This window comes from Hipposideros armiger, unplaced genomic scaffold, assembly GCF_001890085.2.
Source record: "Hipposideros armiger isolate ML-2016 unplaced genomic scaffold, ASM189008v1 scaffold_8, whole genome shotgun sequence".
Taxonomy (NCBI): Eukaryota; Metazoa; Chordata; class Mammalia; order Chiroptera; family Hipposideridae; genus Hipposideros; species Hipposideros armiger.
Window position 1 is genome coordinate 3,391,467 of NW_017731358.1, and position 21,614 is coordinate 3,413,080.

The 21,614-nt window shown below is 48.6% G+C and overlaps 1 protein-coding gene across 2 annotated transcripts in view; it reads left to right on the plus strand.

The window, feature by feature from the left end:
* Positions 1-1,842: 1,842 nt before the first annotated feature.
* The window catches only part of MUC4 (mucin 4, cell surface associated), a 28,555-nt gene continuing 8,783 nt past the window's right edge, over positions 1,843-21,614 (plus strand). For both annotated transcript variants that reach the window (XR_002124883.1, XM_019650633.1), the window contains exons 1-17: positions 1,843-1,928; positions 2,262-2,414; positions 4,181-4,314; positions 5,130-5,294; positions 6,064-6,222; positions 7,308-7,438; positions 9,086-9,174; positions 12,429-12,506; positions 14,913-15,092; positions 15,242-15,367; positions 16,156-16,275; positions 16,652-16,860; positions 17,349-17,439; positions 17,619-17,786; positions 18,340-18,441; positions 18,837-19,067; positions 20,139-20,276. Coding sequence is in view for 1 of the 2 variants with exons in the window: in XM_019650633.1 (XP_019506178.1) it covers positions 2,279-2,414; positions 4,181-4,314; positions 5,130-5,294; positions 6,064-6,222; positions 7,308-7,438; positions 9,086-9,174; positions 12,429-12,506; positions 14,913-15,092; positions 15,242-15,367; positions 16,156-16,275; positions 16,652-16,860; positions 17,349-17,439; positions 17,619-17,786; positions 18,340-18,441; positions 18,837-19,067; positions 20,139-20,276 (2,257 nt within the window). In the remaining variant the exon portion in view is untranslated. The remainder of the gene's footprint in view (positions 1,929-2,261; positions 2,415-4,180; positions 4,315-5,129; positions 5,295-6,063; positions 6,223-7,307; positions 7,439-9,085; positions 9,175-12,428; positions 12,507-14,912; positions 15,093-15,241; positions 15,368-16,155; positions 16,276-16,651; positions 16,861-17,348; positions 17,440-17,618; positions 17,787-18,339; positions 18,442-18,836; positions 19,068-20,138; positions 20,277-21,614) is intronic.

The window sequence follows — 21,614 nt, forward strand, 5'->3', positions numbered from 1 at the left end:
ATCACCAGAGTGAGCACATCAACTCACTCATCCTCACCAATGGGCACAAGTGTACAGAGGTTGTTCTTTCTGAGACATTCCCTTTAGTTGAAAGATCTAGATCATCCCATGTACATGACACCTACACACCTGCCACAACATCAGTATTGATGACAGCACCAACCTCTACAGTCTCCATTGTAGAAAATACTGGGGAGATATCATATCATCACTAGACATTTTCCTCATTAACTTCTATAGTTTCTACAAAATGGGGGTCAGAAGTACAATCAACACCACTCCCTGTCAGTTTTTCAACTCCAAAAACATCTATAGTTTTCCACATTCCCTGTTGTAAAGGCACAGAGGCCATGGGATGGCCTCATGCCAGGAGCTAGCTCAATGTCTTCAGTTGTTTCTCATGAGACATTCACTCCAGGTAAAACAACAATATTCACTTCTTCCTCCTTTAGTAATAGCCATACAACCTAGTCACAAAAAGAACTGTTGTCAACAGCAAAAGCTACCACAGTACTGGTCATAGAAAACACATCTAGTTCTACAGCTAGTACTATTTTTTGGGTTACTTCAAATGTCTCAACAAATGGGAAACAGGGAGAGCCAACCACATACCCCTATCTGAGCATATCTCCTCAGGAAACAGCAATGGCAGTTTCCCAGACCCACTGGTCACAAGGCACAGGGACCACTGGAGATACTCATGTCAGCAGCACAAGCTCCTGTATGACTCAAACCATCAAAACAGTTACACCTACTTCTCCCTCATCCATACTAAGTGAGCAGACATCTCAACAAACTATAACAGTAGGCCCAACAAGCCAGTTAACACTACTCTCTATCAGCACTTCTCAAGAATCATCAGCTATTTCCCAGATAGGTCACCCTCAAGGCACACAGACCCTCAAGAACCCCTAACCACGAATTTAGTCTCCCTCATGACAGACACAATCAAGACAATCATATCTGCAACTTCTTCATTCAAATCTAGTGGACACTCACTTTCAGAAAGTGTTCCTCAGGATACATCCACCACAGGTGAAGTGACAACATTCACCCCAGCACCCCACAGGGATAGCCACACAACTCAAGTCACTACTACAACCACAGAACTATAGACAGCACCCGTCAGCTCTGACACCACCCTGGGAACCTCAGAAGATACATCATTTTCCATAACAAGTGCCATTCCTCAGTCCACCTCTATAGTTTCAACATTGGGAGGCCCAGGAGGACAATCAACATCCCCTGTTACCAGCACCTCACCTGACACAACATCAGCCATTTCCCAATCCCACCCTGAGTGATGCAGCCTCTCATTCTCCTTCCACAATTTTGTCTACAGTGGAGAATTTCTAATAACAACCTGAAGCTCAGTCATTCATGAAAACATGATTGCAATGGTGATTTGTACTGTAGGTTCTGGCAGTAACTCCTTGACAAATACCACACAAGTCTCAACTTCCTCAGTGAGCTAGTCAAGCACACCCACCCCTGAGCATCCTGCAACTGTTCAAATGGTAGTCTCCACTACCAACTCTATTACAAGGTCGACGTATATGAGTTCTGTGAGTAATCATAACAGCATAGCTGGATCCAACCAACTTTGTCATTTCCACCTACAACCTACCCTTTGATCAAGGCCACTCATGATACTTCTTCAGCATCTAAGTATTTTAAGAGTCCGTTGCCTATGCCACAGCCATCTACAGACTATGCTTTCTCTGACTCTACTTCCTCTTGTAATGTGGGCAAATCTCAGACCATATCGAGTTTCTATACTTTAACCAATCATTCTTCATTCTCTCAATCAGCCCCTGGCCCTGCAGTCACCTGGAGCTCCACCACCTTATTTACAGGTCATCTCACACCTCTGACTGGTACCAGCACTTTTCCACAATCCACAGCATCCTTAAGCTCCACTGTATCAGGTAGGTAAAGACTGCAGCATCTTGGTCTCTTATAGTGGCCCCATTGGCTCAATTTGGCCTAGAGGAGTGCATGAGAAAAGACAGTGATTCGGCATAACTAGGCTAGGGTTAAGGTCAGGTCCACAAGAGGATGAAGTGAATGGGGGTGTGGTGAGTGAAAGGGTCACCATCCCCTCTGCCCCAGCAGACAACTGCTCGTCTGCATGGAGTAGACTGAGTCTGAGCCAGTCAACAGGGTTTCTAGATGTCTCTTCTAGCTCCTAAAGTCTATGGCTCTCTTTGACTCTGCTATTCTCTGACTATAAGACCCAGTCTCCTCTCCCTGCACACCAGGAACAATCACAACCTCAATGAGGACAGATACTGAGAGAAGCACAGCAATATTGCTACCCTCAACAACCTCCCAGATCTTTACAACCTCCACTCCCAGCACATCCACAGGCATCCACTCAACAGCTGTTTCAGTCCCTATCAAGCCCGAGAAAGGTAAGTGATGCCATAGAGCTGGGACTCCGTACACTGGGACAGCGAGGATTGAACTAGGTGTGGAGCTTGTAGTTGTGGCAGCTGGATTGGATCTATCAAGGAAGGCCATTGTGGGTAGTCAGGGAACCAGTTCTATAGATATCTCCACTGCACCTTCTGGGCCATAGGAAATTGAGCTGCTCCTCATATCTGCTTCATAGGGTGATATAACTGAATGCTTAGTCTCAGCCTGCTTGCTCACAGACTCTGCTCTCTCAGGTCAGAAAGACCTTTCAAGGGACAATGATACAGCATCAGAGTTGGGTGCTGAGGGTTGGCTTTGTGCATGGCACCAGGCTCAGAGGTGGAGATAGAGAAATGATCAAGGTGCTGTCTAGCAAGAGACAGATCTGCTGACTCGGTAAGTACAATTACAGGAATAAGGCCAGGGTAGAAGGCACACACAATGAAAGGCCCGTAGAAGATGTTGGGATGGGTTCAAGGTGAAGAGGAGGCTTCCTAGAGTGAATTGGAACAGGGGGAATGGATGCACCCCAAGCAGGCAGGAGGGTCTGGACAGCTGGAATAAATGTATAGATGTGGAAAGTAGTCCCAGTGTTGCATGAGGAGGAGATTCACGAAAGCATTTGGGGTTGCTGGAAGTAAGGTGAAAAGTGTTGAAAGTGACGCTGTCATGTGAGGTAATCTTGTGGATAAAAGGAACCAGGGAGGACATGGCTAGGTTTGCTTTTTTTTTTAAAGATTTTTTATTGGGGAACTGGGGGATGGGAACAGCACTAGGGAATTGGGGGAAGGGGAACAGACAAGTTGCTGTGGTTTTGTTCTTCAGTCTAGTTGTGGAGGACGTTGCTTCACTGGCCCAACTTGGCACCATCATTGCGCTCTTCCTGGGTGAGGCAGATCAGTCGCCGGCTTCTGGACGGCCCCTCATGCTGGTTGCTGGCTACACACAGTAGCCCATGGCAACCCACCTGCTGTCGCCAGAGACTCACGGCAGCCCAGCTCCAGGTCGAGCTGTTGTTCAGCATCTTAGCTGTGGAGGGCAGTGTCACTGGCCCTCATATGTGGGATCCGAACCAGGGCCCTCTGGCATCCCAAGTCAGCTCTTAACCAACCCACCACTCAGTCAGCCCATAGGTTTGCTTTTATAAATGGTGCTATGGTGGCTGGGGTAGAGGTTGACTTTTCGAGGCCAGGAGAGTAGTGTAATGACAGCCATGGATTCCAAGCAGGACAAAGCAAGGGTGGCCATAATGGAGAAGAGGAGACCCATTTGTGAAATATTTATGACAAGATTTTCCAAACTGCCCAAGGAACTCTGGGTGGATGGGTGGACAGGGAGAGGCCCTAGGGCAAATTCTAGGGGATCTTCAAGTTTATCAAGAGAAACAGGATCTTAGGAAACAAATTTCATTCTATGAAATGATCTTTCAATTACCAATGTTCCCTGCATTGGAGGAGTTTTATCTTTTCACCCTTAAAAGGATGATGAGTTCCATAACAGATGCAGAACAATTTGTTAGTATTCTGAAGCAGGACCTGATTTTCTCCAAACGGGAAGGATGAGAGTACCAGTTTAAGGGGTAAAACGAGGAGACGAGTTAAACACAAGTGGAGAAGGGAAGAGAGGAGTCCTTGATGGCTCCCAGTCAGGGGAACAGAGGGCAGGGGGAAGGAACAACTGGGGAAGCTCTCCGGGGACCCCTGTCAGTCTGAATGAAGTCAGGACCCATGAGAACTCCCTGCTTGTCTTCGTACTGGCCCAGGTGTTTCCCTCTTCCCCTACGGGTCACATGTTGGAGACTGGGAGTTTGTCAAGAGGGATGTGGACTTCACCTCACCGCTCTTCAAGCCCCAAATTGGCTTCCCTTTCGGCTCCTCTCTCCGAGATTTCCTCTACGTGAGTTTTCGGGGTTCCCCTGGCCCTGCTTCCCTCTCAAGGGCTCTAAGATGTCCCTGTGACTGTGACCATGACCCTGGAAAGGAAGAAATTTACTATATGATTCTGACTCAGTTTGCATTTAGTCTTTAATATCAGGGTGTCAGCTGAAAAAGACAGGGAGCTAGGCAATGTCCACCTACCTGTGTGGACAAAAGCATCTTTACCTCAGTAAAGAGGTCTTGGGGCCCAGTAAGTGCTCTACTGTTTTTACAGGCCCTTTTTATGAGTAGGAAGCTCTACTTGGGAAACTTAACTGTTTGATGCTGTTTACATCTTCTATAATTATTTTCTGGCTCTCTGGTCCAAGTATCCATGTCTCCTGGAGGAGAATTGGAGTGGCTGTTGTGGCCCCTGTGGCTCTCAGAGAAGGAGGCTGAGTCAGAACACCTATAAAAGGATGGCACAGTGTCTATCCTTTCAGCCCCATCTGATGTAGTATCAACTCTAGGATGGAGCTGAGGGGATTTACCCAGAATGCTCTGGGACAGGCTGGTCTTATAGACGGAGTCTGTTGCTGAGGCAAGGCAAAACCTACCACCTTAGAAGGGACTTAGAATGAGAGGAATGTCCTTGAGGGTAACGTATCCATGTGAGAACCATGCAAAGGGGCTCCCCCAGCAGGCAGGGAGATGGATGACATGACCTTCCAGAGGTTGCTGACATCTCTAAAGTTCTACCCAGAGAGGACTTCGGGGTCACACTTCTGAGACACTGGCCCAAAGGCTTCTCTGTCTTCCTCCCTGAATGCTAACCGGAAGAACCTTTGTGCTCAGTTCACAGATAATGGCCAGATCATTTTTCCGGAGTCAAAGTACCAGATTTTCTCCTATCCTAACCCTCCTCTTAGAGGCTTCACAGGCTGGGACCGTGTGGCCCTGGTGGCTCCATTCTGGGATGATGCTGATTTCTCCAGTCACCGGGGAACCATATTTTACCAGGTGGGACTTTCAAAGCTGGGCATTTGGGATCACACAGCAGCCAGCAAAGACAGACAAAGGACTGTGTGGAGGGCGGTCCACGTGTTACTGCTGCCAGAGCCAGACTTATTGTGGGCGGGATCAGTGCTTAAGTCTGAGGGCGGGAAAGAAGCAGATTACATACACACAGGAATGCCCTGACACAACCACGAGAAGACGTGCAGGTGACAGGGATAGGGGTTGACAATCCAGTGTTTGATTTTAGAATAAGGTTGTAGGGTCTTTCCTAACAAGCCTGAGTCAAGCAGGAGCCCCATGTGTGCTCCTGGATTGGGTTAATGATTCCAATCAGTGGGAGTGTGTAATGAAAGCCCCTACAGGTGAATGTGGGTTGTGCCCCTGCCATGGACAAAGCACTGTAGAAAGTCCAAAGATGGAGAAACACATGCCTATCCTCAAGAAGCCTCTGATTGGACATGGGAAGGTTCCAATGGGCACAGGTGGTTATGCTGTTCAAGCCAGTTTGTGCTAAGAGATGCATGAGTTCAAGTCCAGGAGACTTGGGTTTCTGGACCTTGACTCTCCACTCCACCCCAGACTTCCCTGCAGCCGAACTTGTATCAATCTTCAGGTCCAATGAGCTAACTTAAAATGTAGGTCTGGGAGAGGGAAGGATGTGAGACGTGGGTAGACTAAAGTGAGCAGGATCACCATGCATAAAGCGGGGGTCTCTCGGGGGTGTTCAGCCAGGACCCTCATTGCCTTATCATTACCTGCCTTCCTTTCCTAGGTATATGAGACACTCGATGATGACTACAAACCACCTGTAGTCCAGCAGGTGGAGTCTTGGATTGAGAAGTTCACAAACACCTGGAACTACAAAGCCAGGTGGACCCTGAAGGTCACATGGGTCAGTGCCCCCGCCTATCCTGCCCAGTGGACCCGTGGGGTGAGTAGACAGATGCACAGCTCTCTGTGAACCATCTGGAAGTCAGACATCCTAGAATTCTAGGCAGGGACCGATCTTCTAAAGCCCTATCTGACTCAAGGACAGATTTCTGATTACAGCACTCTCCCTACCCATCCTGATACTGAGCCTTCACCAAGCGTCAGGCTGCCCCAGCCTTTTACTTCCACAACCTCAGAGCACTGGGTCTTAGGAGGTTCAAACTTAGGAAATGGAATATTTATAAGTCAAATATGGCTGGCTATTTGCAATTTTATATGGCTCAACTTGATATCATTATCCACATTGTAGCAATGAAGAAAGCGATGGTTAGAGAGGTTAAGCAACTTGCTCAAGGTCACCCAGCTAGCAAATGACAAAGCCAGGCCTAGAACCCAAGTTTCTCTGACTTTGAACACTGGCTTTCAACCACAATGCTATCCAATGGACATGGGCCTACCACACAATCTTCCCCCTGGGGACTCAGCTGTTACAGTCACCGAGTTCTTCCTTGTGTCTGGTCTAAAGTTACTCATTTCTTCATTGGTTCAACAAGTTTGTTGATGACCTACTTTGTACAAATACAGTGTTTGGCGCCCGCCTTCAGAGGCTTTCCAGTCTCACCTGCAGTGGTCCTCCCCATTATTCAGGTTGAGGAGGCATTTAGACAATGTCCTTAAATATTTCTGAGGAAGCTACATAGGCCCCTCCCAGCTCTCTGGTGTCTTAGCTAATCTCTCAGGTTCCTGAAGCTTTCTCATACAAACTCCCTGCCAACTAGTTTCTAACCCAAAGCCCGTTATCACTCCTCCCTGGAAAGAAGTCACAAAGAAGGCAAATCCACCATGCTAGGTGCTTTGAGGGTGAAAGATGATTCGGGTGCCCTGGGCTGACAATTAATCCCTCACCCAGGGGCACGCTCCCAAACTTTTCAGCATTTTAAGCCCAGGCCTTTGCTCTGGGTCGTCCAAGAAAAGATGATGTGTGTGTGTGTCAGGAAAAGGGTGTGGGATGGGTGATGGAACACCAGGAAGGAGACCCCCGATCTCTCACAGCCATCCCTCTGTTTGCCTCCAACCAATCCCCAGACCAACACCTACCAGGCCATCCTCTCCACGGACGGGAGCAGATCCTTCGCCCTGTTTCTCTATCAAAGTGGTGGGATGCAGTGGGACGTGACTCAGCGCCCAGGCAACTGTGTCCTCATGGGCTTCTCCAGGTAGGACGGAGAGGGGCTGTCACACTGAGCAGATAATAGGTAGTGGTGCAGGGCAGTGCTTTTGCTACATACACACTCCCATTCCCCAGGACCAGGCATGAATCCTCCTTGCTGATGCTTCTGACTCACAATGGCTCCAATTCCCACTTCTTGCTGTTTCACAGTAAAAGATCCCTATTCACCTGTCATTCTCTTCCCCCCACCCCCAGAACCCATGCAGTGTAATAATTCCCAGAGCTTTGACTTCTCTGATTTCCACTGACATTAGCTGACCTTTCTCGACTTCTTAAATATCATAACAGCCAACATTTATTATACTAAGTACTTAATAAGCATTATTTCATTTGATTATCACAATGACCCCATGAAGAAGATACTATTTATTACCCATTCTACAGATAAGGAAACTGAGGTGCCAATAGATAAGTAATTGCCCAAAGTAATAGAGCTGGGAAGTGGCAAAGCAGGAATTCAAACCCAGAGACGCCTGAGGCTGAAATCTGCCTTCCTGACTTCTGGTGCCCCTGGGCTGACAATTAATCCTTCACCCAGGGGCACCAACAGCTTGTCTGGGGTTTGTGGGAAAGACAGGGAGCGGAGGGATGGGGCCGTGGATGGGGATGTTGGTTCCTGTGTGCGGAGGTGGCTCAGTCTCTGACACAACAGTTCTCAATCACAGTATTTCCAGGTGTTCGTGTGTGCAATCTATTGTGAGGATCACGGGTAATTTGTTACTTGTCATTGCTGCAAATGGTTTTCTCTTAGATGGTGTTGAGGATTGCCCTATAATTACATTGCTTTCACTTGCTTTTTGATGTGCTGTGAAGGAGAAAGGAGTGGAATTATCCAGCTAGCTAGGAATTTCACACCGTTCTTAGTGTGCCCGCCCACAGAAGGTGTCACGCCTGTGTGCATCATCTATTCTGTGTCAGAGAGGAGGAAAGATCAGGAGTCCCTGTTCTGAGACACGCACCCAGAGTGAGGCTGCAGGCTCTGTTCCAGGATTTCCTCCTTCCTGGAGCAGCACTTTGAACCCTACCACTGAGAGGGAGGGAGACACCCATTGCATCCAGTGCTCACACAGTTCTGAGTGATTTACAAATGTTACTACATTTCATCCCCACAATACTGGGAGGCGGATGCTACTGTAATCTCTTTTACACAGGTGTGAAAACTAAGAATCAAAGAGGTTAAGTAACTTGCCCCTGGTTACCAAGCTACTAAGTGCTAGAATCAGGAGTTCAATCCATGACTGCTTAACTCCAGAGATTAGCTCTTAACCATCCCAAAACACTGTCCCCCACCAATCCCTAGTTGAAGGGGAACTAACCAGAAGAAGGCCTGAACTCTGTTGTTTCCACTCCCCTGTCTCATGACCAGTTTCTGATCATTAGTGATCAGATGTGGAATAAATTAGAGCCTCCCCACTCTTGCCCCATCTCTTCCCCTCTCCTGCTTAGTGGGGGTGTCAGTGATTCTGGGAGGTTGACTGACCAATTGATTGTATAGTTGACTGACCATCTGATAACTAATGACTAGCTGGACTCAGTGACTGAGTGACTGACTGACTGGCTGAATGAGTAACTTGCTGACTGAGAGAAAGACCCTGTATGTGACAGAGGCCTATGATTCTTTCCTTGCCTGCAGTGGAGATGGATATTATGAAAACAGCCCTCTGACATTCCAGCCAGTGTGGAAGAAGTATCGTCCAGACCAATTCCTGAATTCCAACTCAGGTAAAAGTGCCATCTAATCACACTTGAGCAGACTTAAATCTTCTTCTGTCCTTTACCCCGTGAGCCACGACAGTCCTAGAGGGGCAGTTTTCTAGCATCTCCACAATCCTGATGGGTGTCCCCAGCACAAATTGGCCTTCCATGGTTGTAAGCTGCCCTAGGGGGCTGCTGGTACCTTCTGTGCCCTCACACAATATAGTCTCTGTTGGGGCTATGTCTCCTCTCTGGGGAGCCAAACCCAGGAGGTCTCTCAGGGGGGCCCCAGATCCTGAAAGTGAGGACAGGGCTGTAGCCGAAGGTAAAGATATGAATGGGCAGTTAGGACAACACTCCAAGTGTCCTGTCTCAGAGTTGGAATGTGAAGCCAGATGAGCTCCCTTAAGGGAACCAAGAGGAGATTCCTTCAGTCATCATGAATGACATTTATTCAGTCATTATATTTATTGAGCACTTGCTGTGTGCTAAGAGCCAGGAATATGAAAAAATAAAGAAAAAGACCAACTATGTTTGCTCTCAAAGAGCTCTCACTCTGGTAAGATGCCCAGTAATTTAGAATCAGGAAGAAGCCCATTAGGCCTCCTCCATGACTCAATGTACTGTCCTGAGGCAACAAAAAGAAAGAAATTATAGCTTCTAAAATGTGACAGAACAAAGGACATTTTAGGGTTAGGAATCAGCCATATAAATTGTGAAGCATAAATCCAGTTCTATTTGTTCTGTGGCAGGAACTTTTGGTAAACAGAAGCTAAGTCAAATCATAGGTGCCATCTTGTGGAGAAAGCTGCCCAGCCAGATTAGGGCCCTTCTGTCAAGATGCACCTGTTTGTGACCTAGGGGGGCAAAGTGTGATAGTGTGATAGTGTGTGTGTGTGTGTGTGTGTGTGTGTGTGTGTGTTGGGAGAGAATATCTAATGTGTTTCCCCTGATGCCAGGCCATTCTAGAGAAGATACCCGAACAAATAATCATAAACAATGATTTTTCTTTTCAAAACCTTAACAAATTGTAGTTATCTTGACAATTTTTTCTTTTGTGTGGGAACAAGGTCAAAATCTAATACATATGTCCTGCTGTATGTTATTGGGCTTTGGAGCCCTCCTTCTCACTCATGGCAGATGGGGTGGGCAGTATGTAACTTACAATTAATTAAAGGTATGTTTAAAGCCCAAACCCCATCAAGGTTTCTTCTCCCACTTACTTCTCCCTTCCATGATGAGACCCTGTTCGCCCAGCCAGGGGAGCCCCGGCGGTCCTGAGAGGATCGGAGTGAGGAGCAGTGAAATGAAAAAGACAGAAACAAAAGTTGGGCTCAGGAGGTCCACTGTCTGTTGAGTAGCAAGACAGTGACCCAGTTTATTGTTTGCAACAAGTTTATATTGAGGAAGCAATTTCCTCTTTGTAGGAATCAATTCCCTATTAGGCAGGGGGATTTGGGGAACCAAATTTCCCTAAGCAATGATAAGTATAGTAAACCGAAAGTGTCCATTAGTCCATAATTATTAGCTAGCAACAGGTTAGTCTTTGATTCTTTGCACTTGCATTGGCAGAAGGGTGAGCTGTCACTCGTCCCCGGGTAGAAGCGCTGTTTCGTAGGCTGTCTCCGACTGCTCCCCTTGTCATGGAGGCCTGCAGCTTGCCAGCTTGCAGGCCCAGGGTCTCTGGCTGTTCCCAGTCAGCTCCCTACATCTCCCCCTTTTTGTTTTATTAATTAAAGCAGGCTTTAGGTATTATTTAGGCTATGGCTGGCCCCCCCCGGCGACTGTGCCTGTCTTAGGTTGTCCCTCCTTGAGGGATCTTACCTGTCATTGGCTATCCAGTCATCTTACAGCTGGCCCCCTGCTGCTGTGCCTGTCTTAGATTATCCCTCTCCTAGGGATCTTACCCGTCTCTGACTAACCAGCCGTCTTGCAGGCTAAGCCTCGTGGGGCCAAACCTTAGGAGTGTTGGAGCATGAGCATTGATGTATGAGGGACAAAATACAGTGTTGGCTTAGAGAGTGAGCAGTATGGAGACAATCAGTAGTGGCGACCAGTAGCTCTCCTGAGCCATTGGTGAAGAGTTTCCATGTTGACTGCTCCATGTACTGAAATTAAGAATATGATTAGTTGAGGCAGCTGAGTGGTGCATTGGTTAAGAGCTGGCTTGGGACGCCAGCTCTGCGCAGCAGGGCCCCGGTTCAAATCCCACATGAGGGCCAGTGACACTGCCCTCTACAGCTAAGATGATGAACAACAGCTCGACCTGGAGCTTGGCTGCCGTGAGTCGCTGGTGACAGCGTGGGCTGCAGCCCCTGCTGCAGTGGGCTGCCATGTGTGGCCAGTAGCCAGTGTGAGTGGACGGCAGCTGGTGTGAGCTGCTAAGAGCTGCCGTGAGCGACCGTCCAGAGGCCAGTGACCGATCTGCCTCACCTGAGGAGAGTGCAATGATAATACCAACATGGGCCAGTGAAGCAACGTCCTCCACAACTAGACTGAAGAACAAAAGGACAGCAACTTGTGTGTTCCCCTTCCCTGATTCCCCAATGCTGTTCCCCTTCCCCAATTCCCCAATAAAAATTTTTAAAAAAGAATAGGATTAGTAGCAAGAGTAGTTTAATTTAAAGTATATATTTCAGAAACTGCGGTTGAGAATGTTAAGTGAGTTTAATTTTTTGAGGTGTAATGTTACTTTTTGTGCTAAATCTTTTGGACCAATAAGTCCCAAGGCTGAGATCTATACTCCGTCAAGTGCCCTGTATTTATTTTCTTTACTTCTATTATGTCTTTTACTTCTATTATGTATTATTTGTTTCCCTGTATGATACCTGTAGGTAAGTTGGCAGTGTATGATCTCGACCTTACCTCCTATTTTTCTACCTATGATCTCTAAGACACTGATTCTTAATTTTTCTTTTATATTCACCTCATTTGGATATGAACATGAAATATTAATGACTGTTACTTTAAAGCCTTTTATAGTACTAGTAATGAGAGACTGCTGTGGTGACTGTAGTAGCAATGATTTTAAGCAATGATTGATATAACTGCTGTGAAGCCTTATAATTGCCGTGAGGTACGGCTATGATGAGTCCGACTACATGCCGTTCTCGACTTAAACATTCCACCTACGGTGGTTAGAGGAGGACTAGGATGGTACATCCTCCTTCTGTGTGATTAATATATCTAATATTCTTCTTCTTGGGCTATACTTACCTGGCAAGCCATGCCTACGAGCATAACTATAAACTCTCTCGTCCTTCTTATGTTGTTTCCCTAAGCGTTCCAGAATCTACATAGGGAAAAATACAGACAATCCGCTCCCCCACCCAAGGCAGACATCCGACAAGAAAATTTGGGTACGTGTTTATTTTGCCAGTATAGCTACATCTCTATGATTACATATAACATTTGTGGTTGAGGGACTAGGGCTGTAAATAATAACTGACTTAAGGACGAAGGTGGTGAGGTGGTCTGGGTGGACGAAGGCATCCCTGTCACCAGCGAGAACACTAAGAAATGTGTGACTGACCCCCAAAGTGGGCGTCCCCACGTTGAGGGAGTCCGGGTCCTTAAGCGTCCGTTTGTAAAAGTCACAAGTTTTAAAGTAAAAAAAAATTTAAAGAGTACAAGGGCTATAAGAATATTTTTAAAAGAGTACAACGGTTAAAAGAATACGTGGGCTATGGTTTAGTTGATTATATACTAAATCTTGTTTTGTCAATTGATTCTTGAGAGATAGATGGGCAAGATGTTATGTTTACCTGCTTTTTTCTTTTTTGATCTCGAGATGAGCTGTCCACTGATATCAAATTGAGACCGACAGTCAAGTGCCCAATGTTTTCCGTGCCGGCATTTGGGACACACCCCTGGAGCACGGCCGTGCGGAACTGCCTGTTCCGCCACCGGAGGCCTTTTCCTGGGGAGCTCTAGAAGGGCACTCCCTAGAGAAATGGCCTGTCTGCCCACAAGAGTAGCAACCTCCCTTTCTGCTGTTTCGGCCTCTCTTTTATTGGAACTTTGTCTGGAAGGATGGCAGACTTAAGGTTTTTACGCCCGCGCATAGGCGGGCGAAGTCTGATATGATGGAATTGGTATTTGCAAACACTAGCAAATCAGACTTCCAGAGTACGTAATTCCCCGGCGCCCCCGAGGTGTATAGAGGCGGCTGCTGGGGAGGCGGCAGGCGCGCCTTGGAAGGAGGCGCTTCCCGCGGGGCGGAGGGCTCCTGCTTGGGCTGGTGACTAGCCCCAGCGGTGAGAACTGACGCCGCATCTACAGGAGAACCGGGACCGCCCTCATCATCCGTATCAAAAGAATCCTCACCATCAGGATTTTCTCGTTGTTCCTCCCATGCCTTTTCCTGAGAAGACTCAGGTGGCAGGGGTTTATCCTGAACTCTATTCTTCCCCTCTCCGCCACCCCTGGGGTAGCGTCTTCTCATATCCCCCGGGAGTAGTTTTTAGATCTTCTGCCAGGCTATCTCTTACTAGCCCCCAAAGGAAACGCATCTCTATGGGAACGTTCTCTAGCCCCTCGGCGGTGAACCGTTCGCGTAGCTGCTTTCCTACTCTCTCCCAGCTGCTGGAATTGATGGTGCCCTCCTCGGGGAACCAAGGACAGGTGTCCTTTATATATACAAGAAACTTTTCTAGCTGAAGCATTCTTATGCGAATACCACGAGCGCAAAGCATAGTCTTAAGCATTTGTGCAGGAAGTTGTATAGTCTTAAGTATTTGCATATAATGACTGCCCCATGTTTTACTCCCGAATCTATTGTCTTTTTCCTACAGGAACAAAATGGCCAGTTTTGTTCCCCCCTACTCCTATATGCTATATACAGGCTGTATACCTAGTTTTATATGCTATATCCCTCTTTGTAGGGATCAATTCCCTACTAGGCAGGGGGATTTGGGGGGACCAAATTCCCCTAAGCAATGATAAGTATAGTAAACCGAAAGTGTCCATTAGTCCATAATTGTTAGCTAGCAACAGGTTAGTCTTTGATTCTTTGCACTTGCATTGGCAGAAGGGTGAGCTGTCACTCGTCCCCAGGTAGAAGCACTGTTTCGTAGGCTGTTTCCAACTGCTCCCCTTGTCATGGAGGCCTGCAGCTTGCCAGCTTGCAGGCCCAGGGTCTCTGACTGTTCCCAGTCAGCTCCCTACACTTCGAAGGATGGTGTGTGGGTACAGAGGATGCTTTCTCAGCCTTGTGGTGTTAGAGCAAGTCTTATCTTCACATGCTAACATCTCTGTGGCTCCCCAGTTGGCCTCTGAGCACTGGCTTCTGCCCTGGCTGTTTGGCCACTGACATGTCTGTATTGGGGATGGGGGGTCAAGAATGAAAGTCAAGTGGCTGATGGCATCATTCACTGAGATATAAGATGCATGGGGAGGAACTGGTTCAGGGGGATTGGAAGGTGCTGGAGCTGAGTGACAAACAAGAGGATAGAGGATGGTGTGAACTGAAGATCAGGGCCAGGGTTTGGCTCTGCCCTGGGTACAGGTGAGGCCTCCTTGCCTAGCACTTGATCCAGGGCTTCACCCTAAGATCCAAGCTTTAAGGGTTTTTGGAAGTCACATCAAAGTGGTCTTTGGGAAGGAATTGCTGCCAATCTGAATTGGGTCCCATGCCTGGAAGAGCTGTCCAACAGAGGAAAATGGCACACCAAGGGTACATTTCTGAGTTTTGGTTGTCTCTAAAGCTAAAGCAGAGACTGTGGCCCCAGGCCCTGGGATAACCCCTTCTTCCTTTGCTCACCCAGGCGTCAGGGGTCTGCAGGTCTATAAGCTACACAGGGAAGAAAGACCCAACTACCGCCTCAGGTGCCTGCAGTGGTTGAGGAGACAGCCTCAGTGGCCTGGCTGGGGCTGGAACCAGACCTCCTGCCCTTGCTCCTGGCAGCAGGGACAATGGGACTTTCGATTCCAGCCCATTCGCACAGGTGACACCTCCTTCCCTCCATCCCACCCACCATCCCTTTGGTCATACCTGTCCCTTTTGAGGCACCCTCAACCCTTCCCCAGAAACACCCCACCCTGATCCTGCCCCACCACAGGCATCCTGGTTCTGAGTATGTCTGGGTTGTTGCAGGCTGGAGGGACCTCAGCAGCAGGCATCTGTGCAGCTTCTCCTCCCGGCGTGGGGGCGTGTGCTGCAGCTACGGGCCATGGGGAGAGCTTCTCGAAGGCTGGAGAGTGCAGAGTCCTTGGCAGTTTGGTACGTGTGTCCACAGAGATCTCAAGCCCACCTTCTCTGGAGTGCTCTGTTCTTCCCTATCAGAAACCAGCCTTGGGCTCTGTGCCAAGCATTGGGACCCATAGAATGAAGCCTTTTGTCCCCATTCCTTCCCAATTCCTTCCCCTTCTCTGGCCCTCAATTTCTTGATCTTGTAACGTCAGGAAGCTCCCAACATCCCTTCCAGCTGACATCCTAGGGGCTTCTGATTGAATGCCTCTTGCCCCAAAACCCCAGCTCAGAGTGGGGGCATCTTTCTAGGGAAGGGGAGTCTGACCCTATTCCTCTGGACCCAGGTTAGCAGGCTGTCTGGGAGAAGACATGGAGTCATCGCCCTCAGAAGCCTTCCAAAGGAGCTAAAGGGCACAGGGGTGGGGGGACAGGTAGCATGTGCCCTCTACCCTCCTCCCTGTAACCCAGGCAGCATCCATAGTCCCCAGACCATCAGCCACACCCTCCCACTCCCAGCACTTTGAGAGCAAGGAGGCTCAGCACCCCAATCTTCAAGAAAGGGAGTTCCTTAGCTCCAACCATGTTCCAGCCCATCTGGGAGCTTGGCTGCATGAGGCTCCCACAAGCCTGCAAAAGCAACAGTAATTGGTCATTAGCCTAAGGTCACTGAGCAGGACAGGATCTGCACTGAGATGTGCCAAATTCCCAAACCATGCCCTTTGTCACCCATCTCATACTGCCCCACTGAGCCTTCCAGCTGGGTTCTGCAGGCCTTCCATGTCCCCACCCCCACCCCAACACGCTGCTATTCTCCACAGACCAAGAACTGGAACCACAGCATTGGTGCTGCCGTTGGAATGACCAGCCCTCCTTGTGTGCCCTGTACCAGCAAAGGCGGCCCCGCATTGGCTGTACTTGGTACCAGCCCCCAAGACCTGGTGAGGCTGCTGGGGCCCACCCTGGATTTGGGGAGGGGTAGCCTCTTGGGCCTGGACCAGGGCAGTACTAGCTTCCTGGGACAGGGCTGTGGCCACAAGGGAAGATGGAGATGGTTCTGGTGTACGATAGCAAACAGAGGGGCATTGTACCTGGCATTGAGGAAGCGGTAGGAATGGGGGAGTTGGAGACAATGAGCAGACATGGATGGAATGGGAGCACAAAAGTGCAAGAGGGCTTCTGGGGAGGATTCTATAAGCCATGAACACCTCTCCAGGCTTGAGTCTATCTGGTCAAACGCTCTGCCAAGGGGTAGTGGGGAATCTCAGACCCTTTCCTTGTCTGCCATGCCAATGCGGTGTTTCTCCTTTTTTCCAGCCTGGATGTTTGGGGATCCTCACATCAACACCTTGGATGGTGTCAATTACACCTTCAATGGGCTGGGGGACTTCCTGCTGATCCAGGCCAAGGATGGAAACTCCTCCTTTCTGCTGCAGGGCCGCACTAACCAGACCGGCTCAGCTCAGGCCACCAACTTCATTGCTTTTGCCGCTCAATACAACACCAGTAGCCTTTCCCCCATCACTGTGAGTGAGGCAGGGAGCACTAGACATCCCTGCTCCCCTCTCAGAGAGCCCTTGAGGACCTTCAGCTGTAAATGGAGTCCCAGGAAGAGAAAGAAGGAAGAGGGGAAGAGGGCAGAAGAAAGGGAGGATGCATCCTGCCAGTGTAGTGGTTTGAGTCACCCTAGACACAGGGATAGAGTCCTCCACCAGCTATGTAACTGAAGGAATGACTTAACTTCCAGGGCCTCCATTTTCTTATAGTAAAATGGGGATAATGATATCACCTACCACATAGGCTGTTGTGAGATTTTAATGAGATAATCTAAGAAATGTACTTAGCTCAGAGCCTGGCCCATGCTAAGCATGCCATAGACGTTTGCTAGTAAGACCTCATTGTCACTCTCGCCATCACCTTCATTTCTCTCAGGGCTCAGGTTCTAAGCTGCCTGCAGCCTCCTTTCTCAGCCAGCCTGCAGGTCAGTCTTAGGCCTCTTCCAATTCCCTTCCAGATTCAATGGTTCCTTGAGCCCAATGACACAATCCGTGTGCTGCTCAATAGCCAGCCGGTGGCATTTGAGACTAACCGTGAAGGTGCAGAAGGTAAGCTGGGGACAGCCGTGAGGGTTCAGTAGGTGCCTTGCACCTGGAAGCAGTGTGTTCGGACACACCCAGAGCTGCTCTCCTTCCCTGTCTGCATTTTTAACCTTCACTACTGCCAAGTCGTGGGCCTGCAGAGTCCCAACACTGGTTTCTTCTTCATCTGTCTCCCAACATCCTAGGCCAGGAGATATTCAACTCCTCTGGAGTCATATTGATCCGCAATGGTTCCCTGGTGTCGGCCAGCTTAGATGGGACAGTGACCGTCTCAGTGCTTGCTCTCTCCAATATCCTCCATGCCTCCTGCAGCCTCCCAGAAGAGTACCGAAACCGCACAGAGGGCCTCCTGGGTAAGAAGCAGGCAGGACCCTGACTCTGAGGCACCAGCCACAGCAGAAACTCAGACCCCCAGACTCCAGGAGGCTCCCCCTTTCACTGGCCTGTGGACACCCCAGCTTGTTTCCCTTTCTCAGCCTCCTTGGAGCAGAACCCTGCAGGTGGCAGGGAGGGTCCGGGACCTCTTCAGCTACCTTGGAGGCTCACTTCCTGTCCTCCTAAAATTCTACTTCCAGGGCAGTCAAGGGAGCATCAAGGATGGGATCTGAGGAGGGTGGGGTCAGCAGCAACCCTTCTCCTTCCTGAGCCTCACACCTTCCCACTCCTCCCTCCATTGCCTCCATTCCCTCCTTCTTCCTCCATTCCCTCCTTCCTTCTCTCCTCCTTTCTCCCTGAAGCAGAAGAGTGGGCTCTGAGGTTATGGTCCATCCTCTCCCCTCCTCCTAGAGGACTGAACCTAGAATAGATGCAACGGAGTCTTCCTGGGCCCCCTGCTCCTCCTCACATCTTGAGTGTGCCAGGAGAACCACAGTCCCAGGGTGACCAACCTCCTTCTCTGTCCCTCAGGGGTCTGGAATGACAATCCAGATGATGACTTCAAGATGCCCGATGGCACCACCGTTGCCCAAGAGAGCTCTGAAGAGACTATTTTTCACTATGGAATGACCTGTGAGTCTGGGCCTGAGTGCTCGGGGTAGATGGGGCAGGGCCAGGATGAAGGAAGCTGCTAACACTGCCTCCCTCAGGCCTGTGGGAACCAGACCTCTGTCCTTTGTAAGGGAGGAGTGGGAAGGCCAGGAGGAGAGGCTGAGGATTCTGGTGCCACCCCAGATTTGTGCCCTCCACTCCCATCACATCTGCATCTCTCTACCTGGAAGAGAGGATGAGGAAAGTGGGTGGCCCTCTCTCCCTAGAGCAGAGATTTCCAGACTCAGAAGCTGGAAGGCCACCTGTCCTTCCAAGTCTCCCTCCCCCACCCCAGGCCATATAAAGTGAGAGTAAGGGGTGGCCACTGCAGAAATATAGCGGGAGTCCCACCTCTGATACCAGTTCATATGTTATAGGGAAAATCAACGGAACAAGCCTCCTTGGCGAGAGGGACGACCATCTGCCTTCCAACTTCATCCCTGTCTTCTTTTCCCAACTTATAACAAACAACGGGAGTAAAAATTTGACCTCTGAGTGTAATGAAGAAAAACAATGCATCTATGATGCCCTGGCCACAGGAAACACAAGGACTGGACTGCACACTAACATGGTCTTTAGAACATACCAGCAGATGAACACCACCCTCCGTAAGTAACATGAGGCCTAGGAAGGCATTTGCAGTTAGGGGGCAGGTGAGGAATGCCCTTCCATGATACTCTTTTCATCTACACATATTCTTTGACTCATGTTATTCCTCTGCTCAAACCCTCCCATGACACCCCAGCTCACTCTGTCCTTATGATGACCTTCAAAGCCTTATCCAATTTACCCCTCCAAACTCTTCTGCTAGTGTGCCCACCTCACTCCCTCTACTCCAGCCCCATTGGCTTCTTTGTGTGCTTCAAACATGCTAGGCTCACCCCACTCCGAGATGCCACACATGCTGTTCTGTTTGCCTGGAACTCCCTCCTTGTAGATAACCACAGGCTGGCCCCTCACCGCCTTCAAGTCTCTATTGAATTGTCAGCTTTTTTGGCTAGTCTGTCTAAAATTCACATTCACCTATACTTCCTATTCATCTGCCCTACTTTATTTTTTCTCCTTAGCATTTATAACTATCAAACATATTTTCTAATTTTCATAGGTATCTTTTTTATTATTTATTCACTGCTGTGTCCTCACTACCTAGAACAGTACCAGCCATATAGTAGGTACTCAATAAATACTTGTTAAGTGACTGACTGAATGAATGAATGAATGAACAAAAACTGAAATAGAAATAGCAGCGCTCCAAAAAACAGAGACCAGTGAACAGATTTTACTCCCTCTCTATTTTCTGACAAATGCAATGCCCATCTAGATATTATCCTCATGGTTTTCAGCCCTTTCCCAAAGGTAAAAGTCTGTGATGCCCTGAACAACCCTGTTCTCCGATTCACTTCATACCATGCCCAGCATAGCCCTCTGATCAGAAAAAGAACTTGACATGAACCCTGCTTAGGGAGAAGATAAAGAGAGAATAAAGATTTGGTCAGATGGTCAGTACAACCCCAACCTGCTCTGCAGGTCTGAGAGCAGGTACATAGAATAATTCCTGCTTCCAGAGGTGGGTCACAGCCCTGGGAATGCTTCACAAACCAGAGGACTGGAGAAAGACAGAGGAGGCCTTAAGGCAAGAGCGTCCTACCTCAGGCTCTGACTCCCTCTTTGTGTTTCAGATCAGTTCCCGCCCTCTATAGATGGTCTTCGTGTAGTGGAAGCCTATGTGAGGCAGACCAAACTAATTCAGTACAGCAGCAACTCTGAGGACACCACATTCACTCTCAGAAACAACTATACTGACGTCAAGCTTTTTGGTAAGAATGTTTGGGGCCGTAGGGATGAGGTCAGAGTCAAGCTTAGGGTAATTTTACATTATTATACCCTGTGCAACTTCATGTCACTTTTCCACTGGGATATCCAGGGTGAGCATTTCTTAGGAATGATTTCTATAATTCAAGTAGGTGCTTCCGTCTCCCTCCTCCCCAACCTGAGGGAACAACAGTGATGGGCTTATGGAGATTTGGCCAGCTAGCTAGACTGACTCTGGGCAATCACCAAGTTATAAGACTAAAGTATAAAAACTAAGAAATACCAATATAAAATATGTTCATATTTATTTTTAAAAAGGATATAATGTGGAACAAGATTTAAAGAAATACAAATACCTTTGTTTGGAATGTTTATCACTATTTTTATGTTTGTCAACCATGTTTACCTATCTTTATCACTCCTTGTCTGCTTTTCTGTGCTGGGACCAAGGAAAACTTCATTTCTCCCTCACAGTAATGGTGTGGAGACCCCAGGCCTATAACCATGATCTGGGTCAAGGAGTCAAAGCCCCCAGGATGCAGCTTGCCTTCTATTGCCAGTACTAATTATGCTGGTGACTGTTCTTTGCTAAACCAAAGCCCTTAGAGACCGTATTCTGAGCACTGAACACCTCTCTGCCTCATTTTCTTTCTCTGTGCATAAGAAGAGACTGTTTTGTCTGTACCCATTTGCTCCATGTGGCATCCTCCCAGGGGCCAGACAATGACATCAGGATATTTTCTCCTCCACTGGCCTCCTCTCCTGAAGAGTGATGGTCTGGAAGTTACTCTCATCGGTTTCCTACTATCAGCTCCTCTTAACCTGCTGTTTTAAGGAGGCTTCCCTATTTTCTTGAAAAACATAGGGCAGGTTTGGTCAGAAGAGTCCTTATTGATATGTAGCAGTTTCACTATAGTCTGGGGTCTGAAGGGGTGGCTGGTCAAAGGTTCAGAAAATGAAAGGGGTGGGCAAGAAACCAGGGCAAAGGATGGGGCGCTGTGAGGACGAAGCTAGTTTGGCCTGCAGTATGTAGCCTGAGAAAGTGTTGGGAGGGCCCTGGTCTCCATCGTTCATCCCTCCTGGATGGCCCATCATGGTGCAGGCCCAGATAGGTTGCCACTTGGGATCTCTTCAGCAGGCAGCTGCCTTCCCTTTATGGAGTTCCACCCTGCAATCAGTTACTTGGGCTGGTGTTACCTCTAGCTTGGAGTGTGACCTGGATCACCCCAGGAAACCAGCCTTGCTCAAGGAAATGCCTGATGAGATTTGAGGGGTAGGGGAAGTCCAGCATTGACTCTCAGAGTGTTGGATGCCAAGACATGTTGGACAGCAGAGCAGACAAG